Genomic DNA, 23,531 nt, shown 5'->3' on the forward strand with positions numbered 1-23,531 from the left:
ACCCAAAACAGGATTGTATCTGTTAAAGGTCCCATCATTCCCACCTTGCCAATTGCACCTATGTTGGCCCATCTGAGTGCACAAATATTCATCTTCTTTTTTCCCATCCTTCTTTCTGTGTGTGTTTCCCCAACAGAAAGGAGAACCTGACTGCTATGCGCTCTCCCTGGAGACAACTGAGCAGCTTACCTTCGAGATCCCCCTAAATGATTCTGGTTCTGCTGGTCTTGGGGTGAGCCTGAAGGGGAACAAGTCTCGAGAAACTGGAACAGACTTGGGGATTTTTATCAAATCCATCATCCATGGAGGTGCTGCTTTTAAGGTGGGTCAGAATGATGTTTTGTACATCAGTATGAAGACATGGAGGGAAGTAGCTGTTGTGCTTGGGGACTGGATGGAGAAAGTGTGTGAAGACTTGAGACCACTTGGGCTTTCCTGCCAGATGCAGGAAATGGATGTGTGAACAGATCTGGGCAACTGTTTGTTTTCATACTTTAAGTGGTTAATCTCACGTCTTAGAAATAGTTTTAAGGACCCAGCATGGTTAGTATTCTTTCTTGCTTTACTTTTGTTACTGTTAGGATTCCTCTGAATTTTTAACCTAACAAAATTGATTCTAAAAATACACAATTGGAAAAGCAAAACTAATAGCAAGTCGACATCAAGGCAGCAAATAAGAAACAGTGCTTCTTGTGCTTGTGAGAATGAAAGCTCAGTGGAACCTGAGAGTGACTATAGCAGAAATTAAAGGTCATTTATCACATTTTAAACACTGGAAGATAACCATGGTGCCAGGAATGCATATTTGCCTTTGAACTTGGAGAAGCTTATATATTTCCAGATAAAAAGAGAACATGATTCTGCCCTTTCACACTGGGGTGGGCAATATGATCATAGCTGTTAACATAATATGATGGTTAACTAGATTTTCCTGGTTTCAAATGCAACTCCACCATCATGTGTTCCAACTGGCACACCATGAATAATAATACCTAATACCTAATACGGCTCTAGGGATCAAATAAAGTAATATGTACCATGTGATTATAACAGTGAAGTGATTACAGAGAGGGGGGAAATTCATTTGTACATATCATCAACTGTCCTCACCATCCTTACCCTGCAGTGAGACTTTCTGAGTTTGAATCCTGCCTTAACTACTCTCCCTCTTTAATGTACACAAGTTACTTATCCTCAATATGCCACAGTTTACTCATATATAAAATGAGTAAAATGAGTAGTGCCTACCTCCTGGTGCTTTTATGGGGACAAAAAGAAAATAGATATAAAATGCCTAGCACTGTGTGTATAACTCTGAATAAATGCTAGCCACTTAAAAATAATCTTGGGGATTCCCATTGTGGCTCAGTAGTAATGAACCCAACTCGTATCCATGAGGACACAGGTTCGACCCCTGGCCTTGTTTGGTGAGTTAAGGATCCTGCATTGCTGTGGCTGTGGTGTAGGCCAGCAGCTGCAGCTCCGATTGCATGCCTAGCCTGGGAACTTCCATATGCCACAGGCGTGGCCCTAAAAAGCAGAAAATAAATAAATATAAAAGTAATTTTGATTATTAACCATGTGTGCCCTGTCCACTCAAACCAGGGAGGTGTAGTTACACTTACAGGAGCCACAGCCCCCCGACCAAGCCCAGTCCTAAGATCTTGAATTTGTTGAAGCATTTGTCATCTCACATTTATCATTCTGCTTTTGCTTCAGACTAGACACTGAGCTAATGTCTTTTTCTTTGGGAAATAAGAAATGCATTGTGGATAGACAGCTCTTTAATGCACTCCTTAGATCAGTTAGCTTTTGTTGCATAATAAGTAACTGACAAAATTTCAGTTATCATACATCTATCAGCCTTTGTTTCCCCTCCTGGCTCTGCAGAGTAGATGGAGGGGCTCTGGTTCAGGCTGGAGTGTCTCTACTACCTTGTCAATATTCAGGTCTGTGTGTGTTCCACATACTTCAGCTGTGCCTTGGACCCTCAGGCTAGTTGGTGTCAAAGGACCAGCAGCAATGGATGAAGCCTCGAAACTTCTGGGCTCTAAACTGGCACACTGTCACTCCTAACACATACTAGTGGCAGAAGTGCATCCTATGGCTGAATCCAAGGTCAAGGCGAGGAGTAGGGAAACACAGTCTACCCATGGTGAGACTTTGGCAAAGGTATAGGTAGAAAAGAGTGAAGAATTGGGGCCAATCATGCATTCTGTCAAACTCTCCAATCAGGCTCAGAAATGCAAAAGCAGGAGCTGAAGGGAAATGGTAGAAATAATATCAACATCAACATCAATTAACATTCTTCCTGTTTCATGCTTGGCATAAGCTGGACCCTATGATAAGTATTTTAGGTAAATTCTCTAATTTTATTCTTCACATTCACACTAGATATTATCATGCCATTTAATCAAAGGGAAATTGTAGATTTCAGATGAGACTGGACATGTTCAGGGTGGTATGGCCATAGACAAATTGCAGATTTCAATGGTTAGTGCCTCTCCTATGGTTAAAAGCCAAGAACTGCTTAAACTAAGATTTGAACAAGGGCAGTCTGATTTCAGAGTCTGTGCTATGCCATCCTGCAATGAACATTCTTTATCTCATCTATTCATATTTCTAGAGATCAGGGCTGTTGTCCTGGAGCTGTCTCATACAATACTTGTCAGCCTTAGCCAAGCCATCTAAACAAGTGCCATGTTTGAGGGTGAGTCTTGGTCATATTTGTGGATACCAACTTAACATTATTCTTCTTATTCCTAGTGATGGCTCTATTTGCAGGATTTATTCCAAGTGAAATTGAAACTGAAATGAATTTTGGGAAATTAAAAGCAAACATCTTAGCTTTTTTTATGGGCAATAACTTAAGCTCCCGCAGGTATTGGAGAGCAGGTTTAATCTGTATATCCATGTTTGTATAAGTGAGCATCTTCTTACCTAAGCAGTTTCTACCAGTCCTATTTCTTGCAGAAAGATTTCACTTTCCATTTATGTAAATTTCTCTCCTGACAAGGGTGTGCTGAGTCAGACAATCATACCATTAAAAACTACTGGACAGCATATTTATGGCTGATCTTAAATAGTAAGAGGCATCAGTCATGAATTTGGTCTCATTGTGAATGTTTAATATCCATTTGTCTTGTTTACTTTCTTCAGTGTAGAGGGGAGAGGCTTAAGCCTTGCTCACAAGAAATCTGACTCACCAGGAAACAGAAGAGTATTTTTCCATTCTTTCTGCTCTTCTCCTCATAATCTACCATTACTCCTCAGAAGATTGCCACCTGTTCTGTGATTCAGGATGAGGTCTTACAAAAATTGTTTTGAGACTTTGTTCCTGTCCCTGTTCAGGAGATATAGACATAGCAGACTGCATTGTCCCTGGGGCAGAGGAGAGCTAAACACAGGGGAAAGTCCACTTTAGCATCCGGCCCAAGGTTTTTACCTGAAATCAACAAAATAATCTTTCTACCAGAACACACTCTTTTTTCTCTCCTGGACCTTCATACCGCTAATTGGTTCTCAAGGTGTTTTTCCCTTTAGGGAAGGTGGATTTTTTTTGAAAACTAAACTGCTTTGAAAAGTATGACCAAATTCTTCCTGTGGATTCTGTGTGCTGTAATCTCCTGGGGGCTTCTGCTGGTGTAAACAAAGATAGGCTACTTCTAACCAGATGTAAAACCCCTGCATGACTGTGACTATAATTGAGGGCCTCCTTTTTTTTTTTTTTCCACCCTTTACCTCTCCGGCTGCTGTTTTCTATCATTTCTTCTCTTATTTGAGTCATTTCTAATAGAGTTGTAAACCTTTATTTGAAAATAAGAACATCCATCTGCCCTAGAATTCCCACTTGGAGGTGAAGACCTCCCCCTCTCTCAGGGCAAACCAAACAATATTTTTACTCTCTTCAGAATTATTCAAATGTTTAATCTCATTTTAATATTTAAATTCCAGTCTGCATGTCAGAAGCAGAGCCCAGACCCTCTTCTCTGCTATTGTCAGGCCACAGCAATGAGGCGTTCTGGCTCCAGAGACCTCTGTAGATCCCTCTGACACATTCCTTGGAGCTCTGCTTTTTCATGGACAAAGTGACCACTGGCCAACACAGCCAAATGTGACTTGGAGTATTGATGCTGATTTGCTTAAATAATAGCATGCATTGCATGTTTGTAGTTTCGTTTTTGTTTCTGTCATTTTGCCTGGGCATTTGCCCCAGACTGGAATTGCTTCCAGAACCAAATTATACAAGATACACATATATATGTTAACTTCTCATGACCTGAGAACGATAAGTGGAAGGAAATGAGGATTTCAAGAAGATGCTTTCCTAAAATTTCATTTGTATGATTGGAATTCAAAGTGTTGTTATTGTTACTGGTAAATGAAACGAAATACTGTCTTTTTTGCAGCGAGAAAAAAATAGTAACTTGAGAAAAACATTCTCCTTTCCCCAAATCTACATAAAAATGAGCTTTTCCTTTTTCCATGGAAGCACACATAAAGTCTAGATGATCAGTTTGAAGACCTCACATAATTTCATCCCCATCTGCTAAGCATTTTGAATTTTGAGACCAGTGGCTTTCTTTTGCTTTGCTTTTGTTGTGCTCTATTAACTGAGTGTTTTTTAGAGAAAATGTATTTTTTACATCTGTTGACTCTACTAACTTAACTGCTTATTTTTCTTCATTTTCCACCTTAAAAATGAACCACTTTTACAAATCTATAAATAGAATAATGATATTTTTAAAAATTAAGGTAGAATATTAACATGCTGTATAGTAAAAATGAAAACTCCTTGGAGTCTGTTATACTAATTCTGAATGACATCTTTTATTTGAATATACTCACTTTGGAAGTGGAATGTGTTCTGTTGAAACCTTGAAACAATAATGTAAAAATTAAAATTTAAAGGTGATTTTTACTAAGGGAAAAATATCATATATCAGGTAGATTACTTAAGGGCTCTTAAATGGAATAAATTTAAGAATACTGTTATTCTCTAGAAAATTAATTAGCCAGGTTTGTGCTTAATAAATACTACTTGATGATGATGAAATTAAATGAAAGAAAAATGCCTGACATAGCTAATTGCAAATGTATGCACTCAGAATATGAAATAGACATAATTTAAGTAATTTGATTCTGTGTGCTTGGCAAATTTGGAATATAACCTCAGAGATGCAGTATTGCATGATCTATATCATTTCATAGTGGGTTAGAAAAAAGGTTTTAACTAATACGAGCAACCCCCCTATTTTAAAATGACTAAAGTATGAATGTGGGGAGAGAATATACACAGTCTCAGAATTTCCAGGAACATGGTCCTTGATCCTGAATCACTGTGTATCGTCGTAATATGGAACATTTAATGACATCCAAGCTACTCAGCAGAAGTCTGGTAGGAGTTCCTATCGTAATTCCCACCTCCACTTCTGCTGGTATCTATAAATCATGTGGTAGATCTATAATTAATGAATCCAAAGGAAGATAAAAGGGACAGCATTTTAAGGAACACAGATGTTAAACGATTTCTTCAACTAGCATTTTTATTTTTAATTGATAATGTTTTCTGCTGGTGGAGAACTGTAAAGATCATTACCAGTAGTCATGTCTTTCAGGTTTTACTTCTGACAAAAGGACTGTACCGTCTGGGTGTGTAAATAGCTTCACTGCAAATCCTCAACTCTTAGAAGCCAAACACTAACATTTCATCCTAACCACAAAAATGCGATGTTCTGTGAACAAATGAAAGCAGGAACTCTGCCTGGAAAAATTCACCACCGCTATATACCCAATAAAAATTTTACATAAAAATACTACCTGCATAACTAACTAAAGAAACACAATAACTAACTAAAGAAATTAAATTATTAACATGAAAAAATGATCAATTAGGACATGCCAAATATTTTAAATCAATTTCTTTTTTTAGAAAAAAAGCCAAAAATGTTAGTGTATGTTATTAACATAATCAGGCATATTATTTACAGGTTTTCTGCAATAGCAATTATTTTGTAAAGATGTGGTATAGCATTACTTTTAAAATGCCGCAATACTAGCAGCAATCATTGTTTTCCTGGCCCATTTTTAAGTACTTTCACGTTTTTGTTTTATGCATGGCAATACGAATAAGAAATCGATTTATATCATGCTGAATAAGATTTTAGTACTCTGCATCACTTTGATATGTACTTTGAACATCATTACTGTCTCAGTAGGCTTGAAAAATATAAGAATTGGTAGACCTATCAAAAAATAAATTATAATCTACAAAAGTTGATTTGATCATGATACAAAATTAACAATTCAGTTATGATACTTTGACTCTGAAAATGGTACCTTTCACCTAAAAAACTTTATTCACCTTTGTTATGAGTGTTTATAGGAGATATTGAACTCATAATGTGGTCAGAGACTTCTTCTAGGCTTTCTGCTCTGGGTCCATTTTTATTTTTATTTTTTAGTGGCCAGGCTATTAGCAATCTTAGCACAAACAAGAGCACAGTTCCCTTTTTTTTGGGGGGGAGGGCCTTTTGGGGGCTGCACCTGTGGCATATGGAGGCTCCCAGGCTAGGGGTTGAATTGGAGCTATCACTGCTTGCCTACACCAAAGCCACAACAACTTGTTTTTATTTTAAGTGAGCAAATAAGATCCTTTCATTGAGTTAAAAAGGCCTCTGAGATTCCAACCTAGTTATGCCTTCATGCAAAATCTTCTTGATTCATATAGCACATACACTTTAATAAGTTTTTTTATTACCCAGTTGCTAGGTCAAAGTAAACTAAAAACAGAAAATCAGGAAGGAGATAGGAAGGGATGGAGAGGAAACTGAAAGGACAGGAAATAGAAAAAGTGTAAAACAGGAGCAGAGTGCTGTTGCTACAAAATGGCCAAGGAATGTTTCTGATAATCTTGTCAGTGCTTCTAAAACTTCTTGCTGAGGAAATAAGATTCACTAATGACCATAGTAGAGGCCGTAGTTGAAATATATGTATTTATGCCTCATATGTTTCCAGGAAGTTTTTAAAAAGGAAAAAAAAATAAGCATTTTATTATCATTATTATTATATCAGAATAGTTTGGGTTATATATATATATATTATGATGCTCTAAAAAATACTCTTTAGTTATCTTTAATTTTTAAAAAGTCCCATATGCCACAGATGCTGAGTAAATGGTACATTGCTGGAACTTCACTGGTTTGCTACATAGAAATGGAGTGATGTTCTTAAGATCATCACTAAATTAGATAAATTTAAAATTTTACGAGAGCTGAACAAGTGGATATTGAGCCAGTACACAGAGAGTAATCAAGCTTCACTTTTAGAATTATAAAGTTTCTCTGAGCATCTGCCAGCATATCCAAGCCAGCCTGGGCTCACAAATCTCTCCCAGTTACAGTCTATAAATTTACAGATTTAGTCCATTGTAGATGAAACTTAAACCAGGTCCAAAGTACCTGAGTGAAAGATGTTTCAAGTGATTCAGTGGAGCAAGCACTTCTTGAACAGCAACAATGAGTTATACATATAGCATAGACTGGAGACAGAAAACTGAAAAAGAATCATTCCACAGCAAAGGAAGCTGGTAGCAAAATAAATACATAAACAAGTCTAATATGAAAAGGACTATGGTAGACAAATTTAAAAGTGTTATGGGTGTTGAGATGGAGCAATTCATTCTGCCTGTGAAGAAAAATTAATAAATTAATTCTGCCCATGTGAATGGGAAGCAGTTGCTAATTTGGAAGACAGTTGTTCAACAGATGAGCAGGAAGGCAAAGAGCAATTTGGAGAGAAGGAAACATGCAGGCCAAGTCACCACGGTGTGTCCACCAGAGTGCAATTTACTGTTTCTGGAAAATAGCATTCTTATTTGGCAAGAATGGCGCCATTCATATTGGTGGAAACTATGACAAGTGATGTGAAACATTGACTAATGTGAGTAGGTGTCCTTCAAGACAAGAACTTACATGCTTCTCCTCTTTCTTCCCTTTCTTGGTTTTAAAAACAGTACTTTAAAATCTAGATTTATTCTTTTCCTTTCATTGCTAGTGTTCGAAAATGAAGTTAAAGGATTTCAATCTGGAATACAAGTCTCTTTCAAAGTTGGAATTTTTTTTTATTTTATTTTATTTTTTCAAAAACTACGGTAAGCAGATGTTGTTCTGGAGTGATTTTAGGCCCTTGAGGAAGATTTGCTCAGGACAGTCCTTTCCTTTAGTCGGGTGCCATCTTGCCTAGAATCTCAGCCCGGTCCAGGGAAGTTCTGCTCTGTAGTCCAAAGTCAAGCTTTGGGGTTTGGACCCTGAGTATCGATGACATCCCAGGAGGCTTCACCAAAGGCCCTGTTAGAAACAGGCAGGGGCAGGAGCCAACATCTGGTTGTGATTAATCCTCTCAACACCCTGGCCTAATGCAGACTAGCCTTGGGCCCCAGCCAGCTACCCCTGAGTTGGCCAGCCCACTCCTTCATGCTTGACTCATGTCTTGTAGTGGTTTCCTTCTCTTCCCTCTATGTTTGTTAGAACCTTAGAGGTAACCAGGCCTTATAAAGAATTGGCCCAAAGAGTTGGATTAAGCTATGCACTGTCACCAATAATCATGGCAGAGCCACAGCAGAGGCTGAACTATGAGGTCATTGAACCCCCCAGACATCATGAATATGCTTCAGTGGGCACATGAAACATCCCGCAAAGTGCATGATGATCCTACAGAATTCTTCCTCATTACAAAGAATTACCTAGTCCAAACATGCAGCTATGGAGAAACTATCATGTAAATATTTATTTTTAAAAGGTGAGAATCTATAGCCTTTATTAGATTCTTAAAAGAGTCTAAAAAGAGCCCATAAATGTCAAGAATCACTATATAGACTTTAGCAAGTGACCCAGACCTAGCTCAGATTTGCTCTTAGACATGTGACTTGTAACAATGCACTTAACTTGCCTGATCCTTGGGTTCTTCTTTTGTAAAAGGGGAGCAAGTGTATAGGGTCGTTGTAAGGATTCAGTTGTCTGGCACATAGGGAAAGTTTTACACAATGACAACACAGAGTAGAAACTCATTAAATAATTATATTCATTAATCATTATAGTGCCTTTAATCGCCTCTAGAACTCTTATTCTAGAAAGAGTATAGTGAAGTTCCCATTGTGTCTTAGCGGGTTATAAGCTGGATTAGTATCCATGCGGATACAGGCCTTTCTCATTGGGTTAAGGAGCCAATCCGATGTTGCCAGGAGCTCTGGTCACAGATGAGGCTCAGATCCTATGTTCCTGTGGCTGTAGCATAGGTCAGCAGCTGCAGCTCCAAATTCGACCCCTGGCCTGGGAACTTCTGTATGCTGCAGGTGAGGGTCTAAAAAGAAAAAAAAAAAGTTAGTACAGCATAAGCACAATGGGTACATATCCGCCTCAGACAGGTAGACCTGGTCATGACAGCATTCTTTGACAAGTCAGTTCATTTTTCTGGGCCTCCATTTGTAATCTCTTAAATATTGGGAGTAGGGTGTTTTAGCCTCCATTTGTACATCTCTCAGGGTGGTTGTGAGAAATAAATGAGACTATATGGAAAATATTTGCCCAAGTCTTGGCCTATATCACGTGTTCAGTAAAAGAGAGATTTAATACTCCAACATCTTATTTCCTGGTCTTCTCTTTCTCCTGCATTAGAACCAGGTTAAGGCTGGTGAGATTTGAAGCCACCCCAGGACATGGAGAAGACCTAAATCTCAGACCAGGTTTTATTTGTCCTAATGTGCCCTGGCAGAGGCATTTTCTGTCTTTATTCTGTTCTCCTTCTCTTTTTCTCATTGTTCTTCCTCTTTGGGAACTTTATTACTCCCTCTTGGCTTGACAATGAATAGAGCTAGTTATGGGGGTTGCCAAAGGTAAGGGGTGTAGTTGTGGTAGTTTTGATTAGGGGTCTGATGGTGACCGTAAAGCAGGAAGGAAAGTGTCTTTGTTCGGGCTGTATAACAGAATGTGATAGCCTGGGTAGCTTTTAAACATCAGAAATGTATCCCTCACAGTTCTGGAGGCTGAAGTTCAAGATCAAGGCTCTGCGGATTCAGTGTCTGGTGAGAGCCCTCTTCCTGGTTGATAGACAGCTGTCTTCTTGCTCTCTCCCAGGCCTCTTTTATAAGGGCACTGATTTACCTTTCAAATGCCCCACCTGCTAATACCATCATGTTGGGTGTTAGGATTTCAACATATAAATGTAAGGAAAACACATACATCAGTCCATAGCTGGAGGGTTTGTTTCTTTGTTTTCTCTTTAACAAATGTAAGAATGATCTAGATTATGATGAAATAAGTATCCTAGAATTACTGAGTAACATCCCTGGGTAATTGAATTCACTAACATAAAATTTGTTGATGAGAGTTTCCATTCTCAAACCTAAGTATTTACTTAAGCATAATGTTAATAGAAAAAAATGAAACCATAAAAAAAACTTTTCTTGGTAAAAATTATCCCAAAGCAGAACAGGCATGCACGATTTTGAGGAATCTCTGATGAGCTTGAGTAATGAGCTCTTCATTAAATCAACTTCATTTTAGATTAAGACTAGACATGGAGGGAGTTCCGTTATGACTCAGCAGGTTAAGAAACCAACATAGTGTCCATGAGGATGTGGGTTTGATCCCTCACCTCACTCAGTGGATTAAGAATCTGACGCTGCTGTGAGCTATGGCATAGGTCGCAAATGTGGCTCTGATCCTGTGTTGTAGCCATCAAAAGAAAAGAAAGAGAGAGACTGGACATCGATAGGGAGTTCCCTGGTGGCATTGTCACAGCTGTGGTTCAGGTCAGTGCTGTGGCTGGAATTCGATCCCTGGCCCAAGAAGTTCCACATGCCATGGGAGTGGTCCAAAAAAAAAGAAAAAAAAAAAAAAGAAAAGAAAAAAAGACTAGACATGGAATGCATGAATAAATAGATAGATAGATAGGTAGATAGATAGATGAATATTCCCTACCTCCTCTCCCTTCCAACTTATTTCCTTGCTCTGCTATCCCTCTAGCTATTCTCCTGACTCTACATCGTCTATCATTTGACTCTGGCTTTCATGTAAGATTTTCCACCAGGTGACATCTGGTGGCATATTGTCCTCTCAGGATACAGAAGTCTTTTTTCTCGAAGTGTTATGCCTTTAGGGACTCATCATTGTCATCTATGTAGACCACAGACTGGTTAGTGAATAGGCGGTGCTGAGAAGTCAGGACTTGTTCTCTACTGATCTTAACTAGCTGAGCAAGTTCTAATACATGTGGAAGTGCCTTCTCTTAAGAAGAGTTCAATAAATGGTTTTTCATCCTCTTAGGGTTTGGGCATCACATTATTTATCTATAAATGGAAGAGGTTGGGCAAAATGATCTCTAAGGATGCTTCCAGCTCTAAATTCTGTGATTACATTTTAAATGTTAGGACAATGTGGTGCTTACTGGCATCACCATTAATGCAATTAACCATCATTTATCTTATAAAGGAAAAGCAAAAACCAATAGCAACAGACCAGCTAAACTGAAAAAGGAGAGTATGTAGATTTTTATCACACCCACAGCTTCCCACTGAGGCTCGTGATAAATATGAATGCTTGTTTAAAAAAAAAAAAAAATTCCAGCTACTCTGGGGTGACCTGACCCACCTTTTTGTTTTGAACTGGGATACAGCAGACGTGTTGTACTTCAACCTAGTTCTTCTGCATGCTTAAGACTCGGAAGGTAGCTAAAAACAAAAATGGGTGCTTAGTATTTGTAAGAGATTATCTTACCAAAAGAAAAAGAAAAAAAGGTTTTTCTTCCATCCCTTTATCTCTTATTTACCTCTTCACTGAGACCTTTCTCCAAGCTTCACAGAGAAGGTTCATAGGAGGTTACGAGGAAGGATCTTGCTCTGGTTTCATTCCTTTAGTTCTAGAAGTAGCCATCAAGTTTCAATCTTTCTCTTTCTTCCTCCTTTCATAGAGGATGAGGTGTTCTGCCAAGACTAAACTTCTCCAGATCCAGCACTTGGCCTCATTTCCTGCTCACAGAGCAAGGATCCTGAACCAAACCTCCTGCTTCCTCTGCTTTTTAAAAAACTACACACCCCTGTCCAGCCCTCCTAAAAAGAATTTTAGTGACCCTCCCAACTGCCTTGGCAAGACTCAGCCCTGAGTCCTCCTTCCATCAAATGCCACAGTGGAGCAGAATAATCTCTGAAGTGTCTCACTTCACTTGACACAGGCAGTGTGGCTGTTTGTGTTTTACCCCTACTTCATGTAGCCTTCACTCCATACTGGATAACAGAAGTGAAGCGGTTTCTTTCTGGTTGGGCCTTTCCTGTAAATCTCATTTCCAGATTTGCTCCAAATTAGGGTAAAGGTTAAGTGGAGTGGGAAAACAAGAGGAAGGGCGAGGACATCAGGCTCCATGGAGGCAGCTCAATTTGACCCCCCTCTCTATCGATCACTCCCATTGCCTTACCATCTCAGCTCCCTTTCACCAAGAAGATGTGTGCCCCTTTGGGTAGCCTCCACGATCTGTGGGCCAACACTTTCTCCAGCAGGAGACATGGGCAGTGCATCTCCACTAGGGCATCTATGCCCCAGAACAGCTTTCATCACCCCCCGCTTCCCGGCTGTCAGCAGAGGAACTTGCTGTACCTATCTGTCGCCGCATTAGTCAAAGTTTATCCACTTGTCCACAGGATTTCTTTCCCAAAGCTGTACAGTTAGTCCTCTTTCTCATGGCATGTCTGGTTTTCTCATCCTGGAGAAAAACTCTGGAGAGACTTTTTTTTTTTTCTTTTGCATTTCATTTCCTTTGAACATGGATCCCAGATCCTTCTAACTGCAAAAACCCTTTCATACTTCCCCTTGCCTGTTTTACTATTGTGCAACTGTAGACTAGAGGCAAATAACAAAGGCAGCCCTAGTAGAGAAACTGAAAAGAGCCAAGGTTCCTGAAACCTGAACTTAAAGTCAGTTATCTCAGACTTGCTTTTGCGACCTGGGGCAAATTACATTCCCTTTCCTGCCTCAGTTTCCTTATTTGCAAAATGTGAGTAAAACCATTAATCTACTCCACTTCCAGAGTTTTGTGAGAACTAGAGATAATCTATGGGAAAATCGTCATACACACCTACTCTTTTTTCTGTTAGACATATTAGCAAAAACGCCAGCATCATTACATTCTTAAAATTGCATCTGTGTCTCACAGCAAGAATGTCCCATCCTAGTGGATAACAGGTGTAATACATGGCCCTAATCAAACTGTCAATACTTTAGGTATTCTTCCTTCCAGACTGCCTGTTAGGGAGGCACAGTTGAGGGGATCCCTTCAAGTTCTTTTGTAGGTGAATCTGGCATCTCAGTTTGTTTAGCTGCTGAGCTTCCAGCAGTAATTGAGACTAGAACCCAGGCTTCCTGCCCACATGCCAGAATTCCCTGGGCTCTGTGCTGTATGATCTTCCTTCCTGAAGATGCTAGGTGAAAGTCCTCATCAGTCAGAGCCTCCTTCCCAAAGGCTAGACAGTGCCTTTTGTCAAGACTTCTGTTTCTGCCAGAAGACATTGTAGCAAATTCGTCCTGCATTGCATGCTTCTGTGTTCTTTTGCAGACTAACAACTTTTGGGTTGTGTTAGAGAAAATTACATGAGTGTTTTGTTTTGTTTTGCTTTGTTTTGTTTTGCTTTTTCTGAGCACTATCCGATAAAGCTAGCAACGCTATCCCAGAGATGCATTACAGCTCTCAAGCATGCAGGCAGCATTTAAGCACCACGTCTTTATGTGCCTACAAATGCAATCCCTCCTTTCAAGCCATGGACCTCTTCTTTTTGCTTCCAAACCCCCTTTCCTTGAATCAGCAACATGGTTGCTGCCAGAGTGAATGGCAAAATCAGGCTAAGCTAGCATATTTGCCAAAATTTAAGAGACATTATACATATGTCTAAATTATTGCAGTTTGGGACTCTAACATTTCTAAAAAGAATTTTCACATAATTCTCTATTCTTAGTATTCGTGACTATTTGATAAACTCCAGAACCTTTTTTTCTGCCGTGGAAAATAAATCATTCCTAACAGGTGATTTTTTTTTTTTTTCATTTTAAACTTGAACTTTTCCCTGAACCAGTCACATGTCATCGCCATGCTTTTCTCTATATAACACTGTTTTACTTGCCTCCACCCTAGGATGGTCGTCTGCGGATGAATGACCAGCTGATTGCAGTTAATGGGGAATCTCTTTTGGGAAAGTCCAACCATGAAGCTATGGAAACACTTAGGCGATCAATGTCCATGGAAGGAAACATACGAGGAATGATCCAGTTGGTGATTCTGAGGAGGCCAGAGAGACCAGTGGAGGTGATGCAAATTTTTATTTCCCTCAGCAAACTGCCCAAATGGCCACTAGAATATTCATACTTTCATTACTAGTATAGTAGCTAAACTCATACTGATATACTGATTCTAAAATTGGAAAAAATGCTCTAGAAGTGCTCTCATGGTTTTTTGTGCTGAACAGGTGGTTATATATTTTAGGTATAACTAGAAGTATAAAAATGTGCATATGAATTAAGTAATTTAGGCAATGTAGCAAGTCCTTTTTTTTTTAGTTTTTCCTCCAAAAATCCCTAGAGCTCTGGACTTTACGAATAAGGCTTTATTCATATAATAAAGCATTAAAGTATATAACATGCTTATTTACTTTTGGAGTGATGTGCTGGCAGCATCCATACCTCAGAAATTTCTTAATCAGATGTGTGCAATGCTTAGTGTGAAGAGCATTATAATGCAATCAGCCTTCTCTATAATGTGTACCTAGATAATATAGATACGGAACTTCACTAATTTAAAATTTGATTATTAAGCAAGCTTCTTCATGTTAGTAAATAAACATTTGAATTAAATATTTCTGAAATCTTTTATCACAATTCCTTTATAGATGTTTAATGTAAAGTATATTTTCACTTACACATGGAGTGTAAGTGAAATACTTTTAAATATTTAAAAAATACTTTTAAATGCTGATATCCCTAAACATTTCACTTACATACACTTACACTATTATTTCATAATATATAAGTAGTATATAACACAATTATATATCATAGTATACAATAACATAATTATCATAAAGTATCAAAGTATTCCTAAAACATTATTTTTGCTTATATATAGAGAATAATTAGTAAATGCCCCTAAAAATTATTTTATTTTTTTGTCTTTTTGCCATTTCTTGGGCCGCTCCCGTGGCATATGGAGGTTCCCAGGCTAGGGATCCAATCGGAGCTGTAGCCACCAGCCTACGCCAGAACCACAGCAACACAGGATCCAAGCCGCGTCTGCAACCTACACCAAGCTCATGGCAATGCCAGATCCTTAAGCCACTGAGCAAGGCCAGGGATCGAACCCACAACCTCATGGTTCCTAGTCAGATTCGTTAACCACTGAGCCATGACGGGAACTCCTCCTAAAAATTATTTTAAGAAATGATGAGATTTAAGAGGAACATCAGCAAATCACACATATATTCTCTAAGGACAAATAATGTTGGGCAATACAATAATACACAAAGCTAAAATAGAATCCTATTAAAAACATTCTAATATAAAATAGTAATTTTAGAAGTTCCCGTCATGTCTCAGTGGTTAACAAATCCAACTAGGAACCATGAGGTTGTGGGTTCGTTCCCTGGCCTTGCTCAGTGGGTTAAGGATCCAGTGTTGCCGTGAGCTGTGGCGTAGGTCGCAGATGCAGCTCGGATCTAGCTTTGCTGTGGCTCTGGCGTGGGCAGGTGACTACAGCTCCCATTGGACCCCTAGCCTGGGACCCTCCATATGCTGCGGGAGAGGCCCTAGGAAAGGCAAAAAAAATAATAATAAAAAATAAAATAGTTTTAATAATAAGTTAAACTTAAAATGTTTTAAATGGAAAGATTTTCAAAGTAAGAATCAAAGTTAGCTGGGGCTCATAGTGGTTAAAAACTTGGGCTCTAGAGTTTTGGATTACTTGAGTTAAAATCCAAGATTGGCCATTTCCTGGCTATGTAAAGACATACACAGTAGAGGGCTCAGTACTTGTAAATGGCAACACTATTTTCTGTTCTATCCTTTACTATATCATTTCCGAGCACCTAGTAGACAGTCATTATATATTGTTGAATGAATGAATAAAAATTGCATCTGAGGCGTACTTATCCTCAGAGAAGATAAGCTGAGGTAGTAAACTTATCAAATATCTCTTACTTTGTTACATTATCAGCTATTGGAAAGAAGTAACTGTACCTTTTTACTCTGCTGTACATAACCTTGTAAATGTTAAATAAATAAATGTAAATTGGCCAATTACTGGGGACTATATATAATGAGCCAACTTGTTTTCAACATTTGTGTCTTCTTAAGTGACAGAGAGACTTCCATGAATATTTAATGGATTTTACTTATGTACATAGTCACAAAACCCTTATCCCTTGCTTCTACCGTGAGAGAATTGTCTCCTTTCTGGTTCAAGTTCATTCTTACTCTAGAGCCCTAGACCTTCATGGAACCCAGTTGTCAGAGATGGGTGTAAAGGATGATGGCCTGTGGACCCTTGAATCCCCTCTTCCATGCATTTGCGTTTTAGATCTCCCTTTAGGTTTCTTGAGATAAAAGATATCTCAACTAATCGAAAAGTCTGGAATATACTGCTCAAGTTCCAGATCTAGGCAAATAGCAGAAGTAAAAGAAAAGAAAAATGAATTGAATATGATTGCTAAAAGAGTTACCTTCCTACCTCTCATCCTCCCTGGTTTCGTATCTTTCTCTAAAATATGGGAATGCCTAGGGGAAAAGTGCTCTTTGTTTTGACTCAGCAAGTTGAGACACTTTTTTTATTCTCCTTTACCACAAGTATTTTCATCATGATTGTCACATTCTGAGCTGAGCTGACAATGATTCCTTCAGAAAAAAGTACTAAACCTTCACTTTGTTTTCCATCCTGAGGGGTGTCTTGTTTTGTTTGTTTGTTTGTTTGTTTTGTCTTTTTGCCCTTTCTAGGGCCACTCCCAGGGCATATGGAGATTCCCAGGCTAGGGGTCTAATCAGAGCTGTAGCCACCAGCCTTCACCACAGCCACAGCAACGAGGGATCCGAGCCACGTCTTCAACCTACACCACAGCTCATGGCAATCCCAGATCCTTACCCCACTGAGCAAGGGCAGGGACTGAACCCGCAACCTCATGGTTCCTAGTCGGATTCGTTAACCACTACGCCACGACCGGAACTCCATGTCTTGTTAATATAGTTCAAGAAATGGGGCAAAAAACAATTTTTATGAGGACATTTAAACAGGATCCATTTTTAGTTTCCCTAATAGTGAGAAACTTGCTCTCCATGGGGGGCGAGCAGGCACTTGGCTCTCTTAGCTAGTGAGAATCTCTGTGGAACCCATGAAGATTAAAGAGTGTTTTTTTTCATATGAAAAGAGAGCAGCCTAATGTACAGCTAATCTTTATTAAATTGGAAAAAATTGTCGCTATTTGATCTCCCAAATCTGTTTTACTATGTCAAGGCATATGGTGTGTGCTTGTGTTTTTTGGAGGAATCTCTTGTGGAACAGCAGTCCCCCTCAGGTATGATAAAAAAGAATCCATAACCTAGAAAAAAGGCCTCAGCCCCGCTCATACATGCAGAGAAATCAATTAGTAGGTTTGGGAAGAATACCAAAATGGTTACTTGAACATTATATTGATATAAAAAAACATTGGAGACGCTACTTAAGAAAAGTCAAAACATATAGTCGTTGGGGTATTTTCCCACATTACCCAGATGTACAAGATCCGTAAACAGTTTTGATGAGGACCTTGTGAAGAATACATAATGAGCCTTGATTGAATCAAAATCATTTTAAACAGAAACATGTTTTTCAAAGGATGAGCTTGAGGTTCAATTGTAATTCTATTTGAGCCTAGAGAGTTGGTATTAAAAAATGGGTTATGACCTGCTTTTTTTTTTCCCTCCTTCCCCCCAACATTTGCCTCCCTGCTGTAAGCTCAGCTTGGTGGAAGCAGAATATGTTTAAAAATCCATTATATTTTTTATTGGCTGGGACACTAATGGAGGCCTCCACGACAGCTCTATTTTACAGGCTGAATACTTTAATTAGGCTGGTTACTGATCAGTTGTCGGGATATTGATTGTGTCATTTATCAAAGAGCCAGGAAAGCAGGGAAAAAAATATTTTTCTGTTCTTGTTGTTGTTGTTAAATCAAAACTTTTGACTATGCAAGATAAGTGCTACCTCTCCTACTGGCCAAGGCTCCAGCATTAATTTAGGAGTGGTTGGCCTCAGCGCTGGGCTTGGTTGACTCACAGTACAGAGGCAATGGCCAACACTGGGTATAGAAAAAAGTGTTAGAAGCTTTGACAAAAAGCTAAAGGGCCTTCAGCAGCTGAAAACATTTTAATTATGAAGAATGCATGCGCTGAGTGTTTTGACTATTTTATTTAACTAGCAGGATGCCGAGTTTTTGTAACTAAAAGGGAAAGCATACATCAAATGCATTGTTTGGGCCAAATGCTCTTTTTCAGAAGGAAAGAACTTTGGGGATCAGATCTATGTTTCTGTTTGCTGCATTTTTCTCTCACAAGCGGTCGAGGGAATAGCCCTGAGATGGCTTTCAAATTACTTCTTTGAAATCTGCTAGGAAGAACATAATATAAGCAGGAGCAAAACCCAGTTCTCCAGGCTCCATCCGTCTTGAACAATAGCTAGCGCTCTCTGCAGTTGGGCCCTCCTAGTACCTTTTTAGCACCTGTGGAATATGGCTTGCAGGGGTGTTACTCTGGATATAGCAGTTTTAAGGAAACTGAATTTGTTTACAGACTAGCAAAATCAAAGTAGAAGGGGGACATGTGGAAAAAGAAAAAAAAAAATCTCAGGAGGACCACGGTTTGGCATTGTCACCGCAGTTTGCTTTAGCTCCTGGCCAGAAGGCCCAGTATCTGCAGTGGGACACGCTCATGGCCTTTCCGTGGCAAACCTGCCTGGGCTCTGACGTGTCCTAGAGCATATGCACTTAGTCGCCCAGGGAGAGAGAGAGAGAGAGGAACCAGCTGGTTGGCAGAGACACCCTTGGCATGAGCTGTATTCTTATGTTGACACTGCTACAAGCTGTACTCCCAGACGGAAGAAAATTTGAAAGAAGCCAGTTGTTCGTGGCAGGGAAAGAATAATAAAGCTAATCCTCTTTTGTGCTGGCTATCAGCACTCCTAATCCTCAACACCACATTGTCAGTGTATTTTTTTTTATTTCATATTCAAAGATGTTTTAACTGATAGGACCATTCTGATTTTCCACAGTTGAGGATGTATGCGCCATAACTCTTGCAAGATTATTCGTAAATCGATCATTCTTCCACTTTGCTTCCATTGACTGAGTTGGAACATATTGAAAATGCGAATATCATTTTTATGTTCATCCCTTAGGAGGCTGCAGAGTGTGGGGCATTTTCTAAGCCAGGCTTCGAGAGCTGTCAAAACGCTCTAACCACCTCCAGGAGAAATGATAATAGTCCCTCGCATCCCTTTGGCACCTGTAGTCCACAAGACAAACAGAAAGGTAAGGGGGGGGGTCTGTCCATTTTCATCTATGGCAAGTGCTGTGAGACAACACGAGTAATTGTTTTTTAAAAATAAAGGAACAAAGGGGAATTAATTAGCCTAAGTACAGACTTTTGACTCTGAGTCACGAACGCTGCGAGCTGGGTGAGAGAGCTGACTCACAAGTTGTGAAGCAGATTCCTGGCATCGCCTCCAGTTTAAGTGACAGTTTCTATGCTTACTGCCCCAAACAGGGAGGGTTATGTGTAAAGCAAACCATGCCTGGAGAACAAAACGACAAGCTGTTTTGTCACACACACACACACACACACACACTCTTTTAATATTGAAAGTTACCATATATAAATAACTACTAAACTTACAAAATAGATAGACTAGTATTAAACCATAAAATGGTCATAACACAATTTGCTGATTTGTGCTTGGTTCTCAACGCAGTAAATACCGTGAACTGAGACCAAAATGTGCTGGTTGGAGTGTTCTCGTTATTGTCTCCTTACAGAGGTTTTCCCTTATTATCTTGTACAGATCACATTTCTAGTAGAGCTCTATATGGAAAAAACTTGGATTTTCTTCTCTGTTTTTTCAAAAATTATATGTTAGGTCACCAAGAAAATTCTTTTATTTCCCTGTATCTCCTTTCTTTAGTAACTTTATTATACTGCATAGAAATAGCTATCCATTACAGAAAATTAAGAGAAAAGCAATAAGAGGAAAATTTAATTTTACTCATACTTGTGTCAGATACTGATCAATAGCATTATGTATATATTTCAAGTTTTGCCTTCATGTAAATATGTGTATATAAGATGAAATGAGAATGAAATCTACCATATAAAATGTATAGGAGATTGCTGAAGTGCCATTTGTGGCTCAGCAGTTAACAAACGTGACTAGTATCCATGAGGATGCAGGTTTGATCCCTGGCCTTGCTCAGTGGGTTAAGGATCTGGTGTTGCTGTGAGCTGTGGTGTAGGTCACAGACGTAGCTCAGATACCTGTTGCTGCGGCTGTGGTATAGGACGGCGGCTACAGCTCCTATTTGATCCCTAGCCTGGGAACTTCCATATGCCATGGGTGCAGCCCTCAAAAGACCAAAGGAAAAGAAAAGTGTCTAAGAGATTGCTTTTTTAAATTTATAGCATATTATGAACATCTTACTATGTCATTGAATATTGTACAGCATCGCTTTCAGTAGCTGCATAGTAGCCTGTTGAATGGAGATGGTGTTTATGTGATTAATCCCTTCCTTACATTTAAGATATTACCAAAATTTAACTACGTGGGGATGATTTCTAAACTGAGATTACTCCATCAGAACAGATGCATAAATCTGAGGTCCTCTAGAGTTAAATTCTTCCATCTGAATGGGAGATTGTTCTTTCCTCTGAATTCCTCCATTTCAGTGCGTAATGGCAACAGCTGTGACCGGTTATTAAGTGTTTACTGTCTGTTAGATACTGTTGGTAAGCAGTTGACCTGCACGCTCAAGGTGGGCGATATCATTGTCTTCATTTACAGATGAAGAAATAGACAGTCAAGAGGAGAGGACATTCCTGACCCCGCACCATATCCTAGTCCCTAGAGAACCTGGATAGAACTCTTATCCCTCTGACTCAAGTCCATTCCCCAAACCATAGCCTGGGCCCTGTCTTACTTTAGTCTCTTGAAATTATTGCCGTCTTTTCACCTCTTACCTTTCAAAGCTGACTGGACTTGGTGTCACTTAAAGAAATAGTCAATATGTCTTTTCCCATCTTAATGAAATTATATTTTCTAGACAAAGCAAGATCTCCTTCTGAGCCTTTGGGTTACAATAGCAGGAAATCTGGGGAAGAAACAGTACATTTTCCTCACACCAGAAGACCCTTCTTTCTATCATGCCCAAATCATGATCAAGAGAATTTCTAGCCTTTATATAACTTACCTCGCATTTAATTCTCAAGCAACATGTGGCCCAGTGACAATCCAAGTTCAAGGTTTTATTCCTCATTACACAGATGACATCCAAAAGCACGCTGGACACATTACCTCCTATCTTATTTCATTTTCGGTACCTATAAAATACCAAGGCGGAAGTGATAATTACACAGCGTATTTTTAGAGGACATTGAGATACTCAAGGAAATGGGATAACATCTCTAGAAAGACTAGCAAAGACTAAATAATGAAACTATAGAACTAGTTGGAGTGTAAGGTTAAACCTAGAAAAAAAATTTAAAGTCCACTCAAAACACATGCTAAAGAATAAAATGCAGTCATACTTTGGAACTTCAGTAGAATGTTCAGAGTTTGTCCTTCACTGGACAACTGGAGTCCACCAACAGGTTCTGTCTGTTCCCTTCTTCCTGAAACAAAGATCTGTGATCCACTAGGTTCCTGCTACTTCCTCCTCCCTCCTCAATTTTCCAGGGTAACATCAAAAATCCAGTTCTTTAGCAAAGTGGCAGGATATAAGATTAACATTCAGAAGTCAGTTGCATTTCTGTATACCAGCAATGAAACATTAGAAAAGGAATACAAAAAGATGATACCTTTTAAAATTGTACCTCACAAAATCAAATACCTCGGAATACACCTGACCAAGAGGTAAAGGACCTATATGCCGAGAACTATAAAACCTTAATCAAAGAAATCAAAGAAGATGTAAAGAAATGGAAAGATATTCCATGTTCCTGGATTGGAAAAATCAATATTGTGAAAATGGCCATCCTACCCAAAGCAATCTACAGATTCAATGCAATCCCTATCAAATTACCCATGACATTGTTCACAGAACTAGAACAAACAATCCAAACATTTATATGGAACCACAAAAGACCCAGAATCGCCAAAGCAATCCTGAGAAACAAAAACCAAGCAGGAGGCATAACTCTCCCAGACTTCAAGAAATACTACAAAGCCACAGTCATCAAAACAGTGTGGTCCTGGTACCAAAACAGACAGACAGACCAATGGAACAGAATAGAGAATCCGGAAATAAACCCTGACACCTATGGTCAATTAATCTTTGACAAGGGAGGCAGGAACATCAAATGGGAAAAGGAAAGTCTATTCAGCAAGCATTGCTGGGAAACCTGGACAGCTGCATGCAAAGCAATGAAACTAGAACACACCCTCACACCATGCACAAAAATAAACTCCAAATGGCTGAAAGACTTAAATATACGACAGGACACCATCAAACTCCTAGAAGAAAACATAGGCAAAACACTCTCTGACATCAACATCATGAATATTTTCTCAGGTCAGTCTCCCAAAGCAATAGAAATTAGAGCAAAAATAAACCCATGGGACCTCATCAAACTGAAAAGCTTTTGCACAGCAAAGGAAACCAAAAAGAAAACAAAAAGACAACTTACAGAATGGGAGAAAATAGTTTCAAATGATGCAACTGACAAGGGCTTAATCTCTAGAATATACAAGCAACCTATACAACTCAACAGCAAAAAAACCAATCAATCAATGGAAAAATGGGCAAAAGACCTGAATAGACATTTCTCCAAGGAAGATATACAGATGGCCAACAAACACATGAAAAAATGCTCAACATCGCTGATTATAAGAGAAATGCAAATCAAAACTACCATGAGATACCACCTCACACCAGTCAGAATGGCCATCATTAATAAATCCACAAATAACAAGTGCTGGAGGGGCTGTGGAGAAAAGGGAACCCTCCTGCACTGCTGGTGGGAATGTAAACTGGTACAGCCACTATGGAGAACAGTTTGGAGATACCTTAGAAATCTATACATAGAACTTCCATATGACCCTGCAATCCCACTCTTGGGCATCTATCCAGACAAAGCTCTACTTAAAAGAGACACATGCACCCGCATGTTCATTGCAGCCCTATTCACAATAGCCAGGACATGGAAACAATCCAAATGTCCATCGACAGATGATTGGATTCGGAAGAGGTGGTATATATACACAATGGA

General features: G+C 39.1%; 1 protein-coding gene across 6 annotated transcripts in view; it reads left to right on the plus strand.

Annotated features, from left to right (window-relative positions):
- PARD3B (par-3 family cell polarity regulator beta) overlaps positions 1–23,531 on the plus strand; it is a 1,031,031-nt gene that overhangs the window by 596,242 nt on the left and 411,258 nt on the right. For all 6 annotated transcript variants that reach the window (XM_021075042.1, XM_021075045.1, XM_021075043.1 and 3 more), the window contains 3 exons: positions 137–322; positions 14,176–14,346; positions 19,453–19,585. In XM_021075042.1, coding sequence (XP_020930701.1) covers positions 137–322; positions 14,176–14,346; positions 19,453–19,585 — 490 coding nt within the window. The remainder of the gene's footprint in view (positions 1–136; positions 323–14,175; positions 14,347–19,452; positions 19,586–23,531) is intronic.

The sequence above is a fragment of the Sus scrofa genome, chromosome 15, assembly GCF_000003025.6.
Source record: "Sus scrofa isolate TJ Tabasco breed Duroc chromosome 15, Sscrofa11.1, whole genome shotgun sequence".
In the NCBI taxonomy this organism is placed as follows: Eukaryota; Metazoa; Chordata; class Mammalia; order Artiodactyla; family Suidae; genus Sus; species Sus scrofa.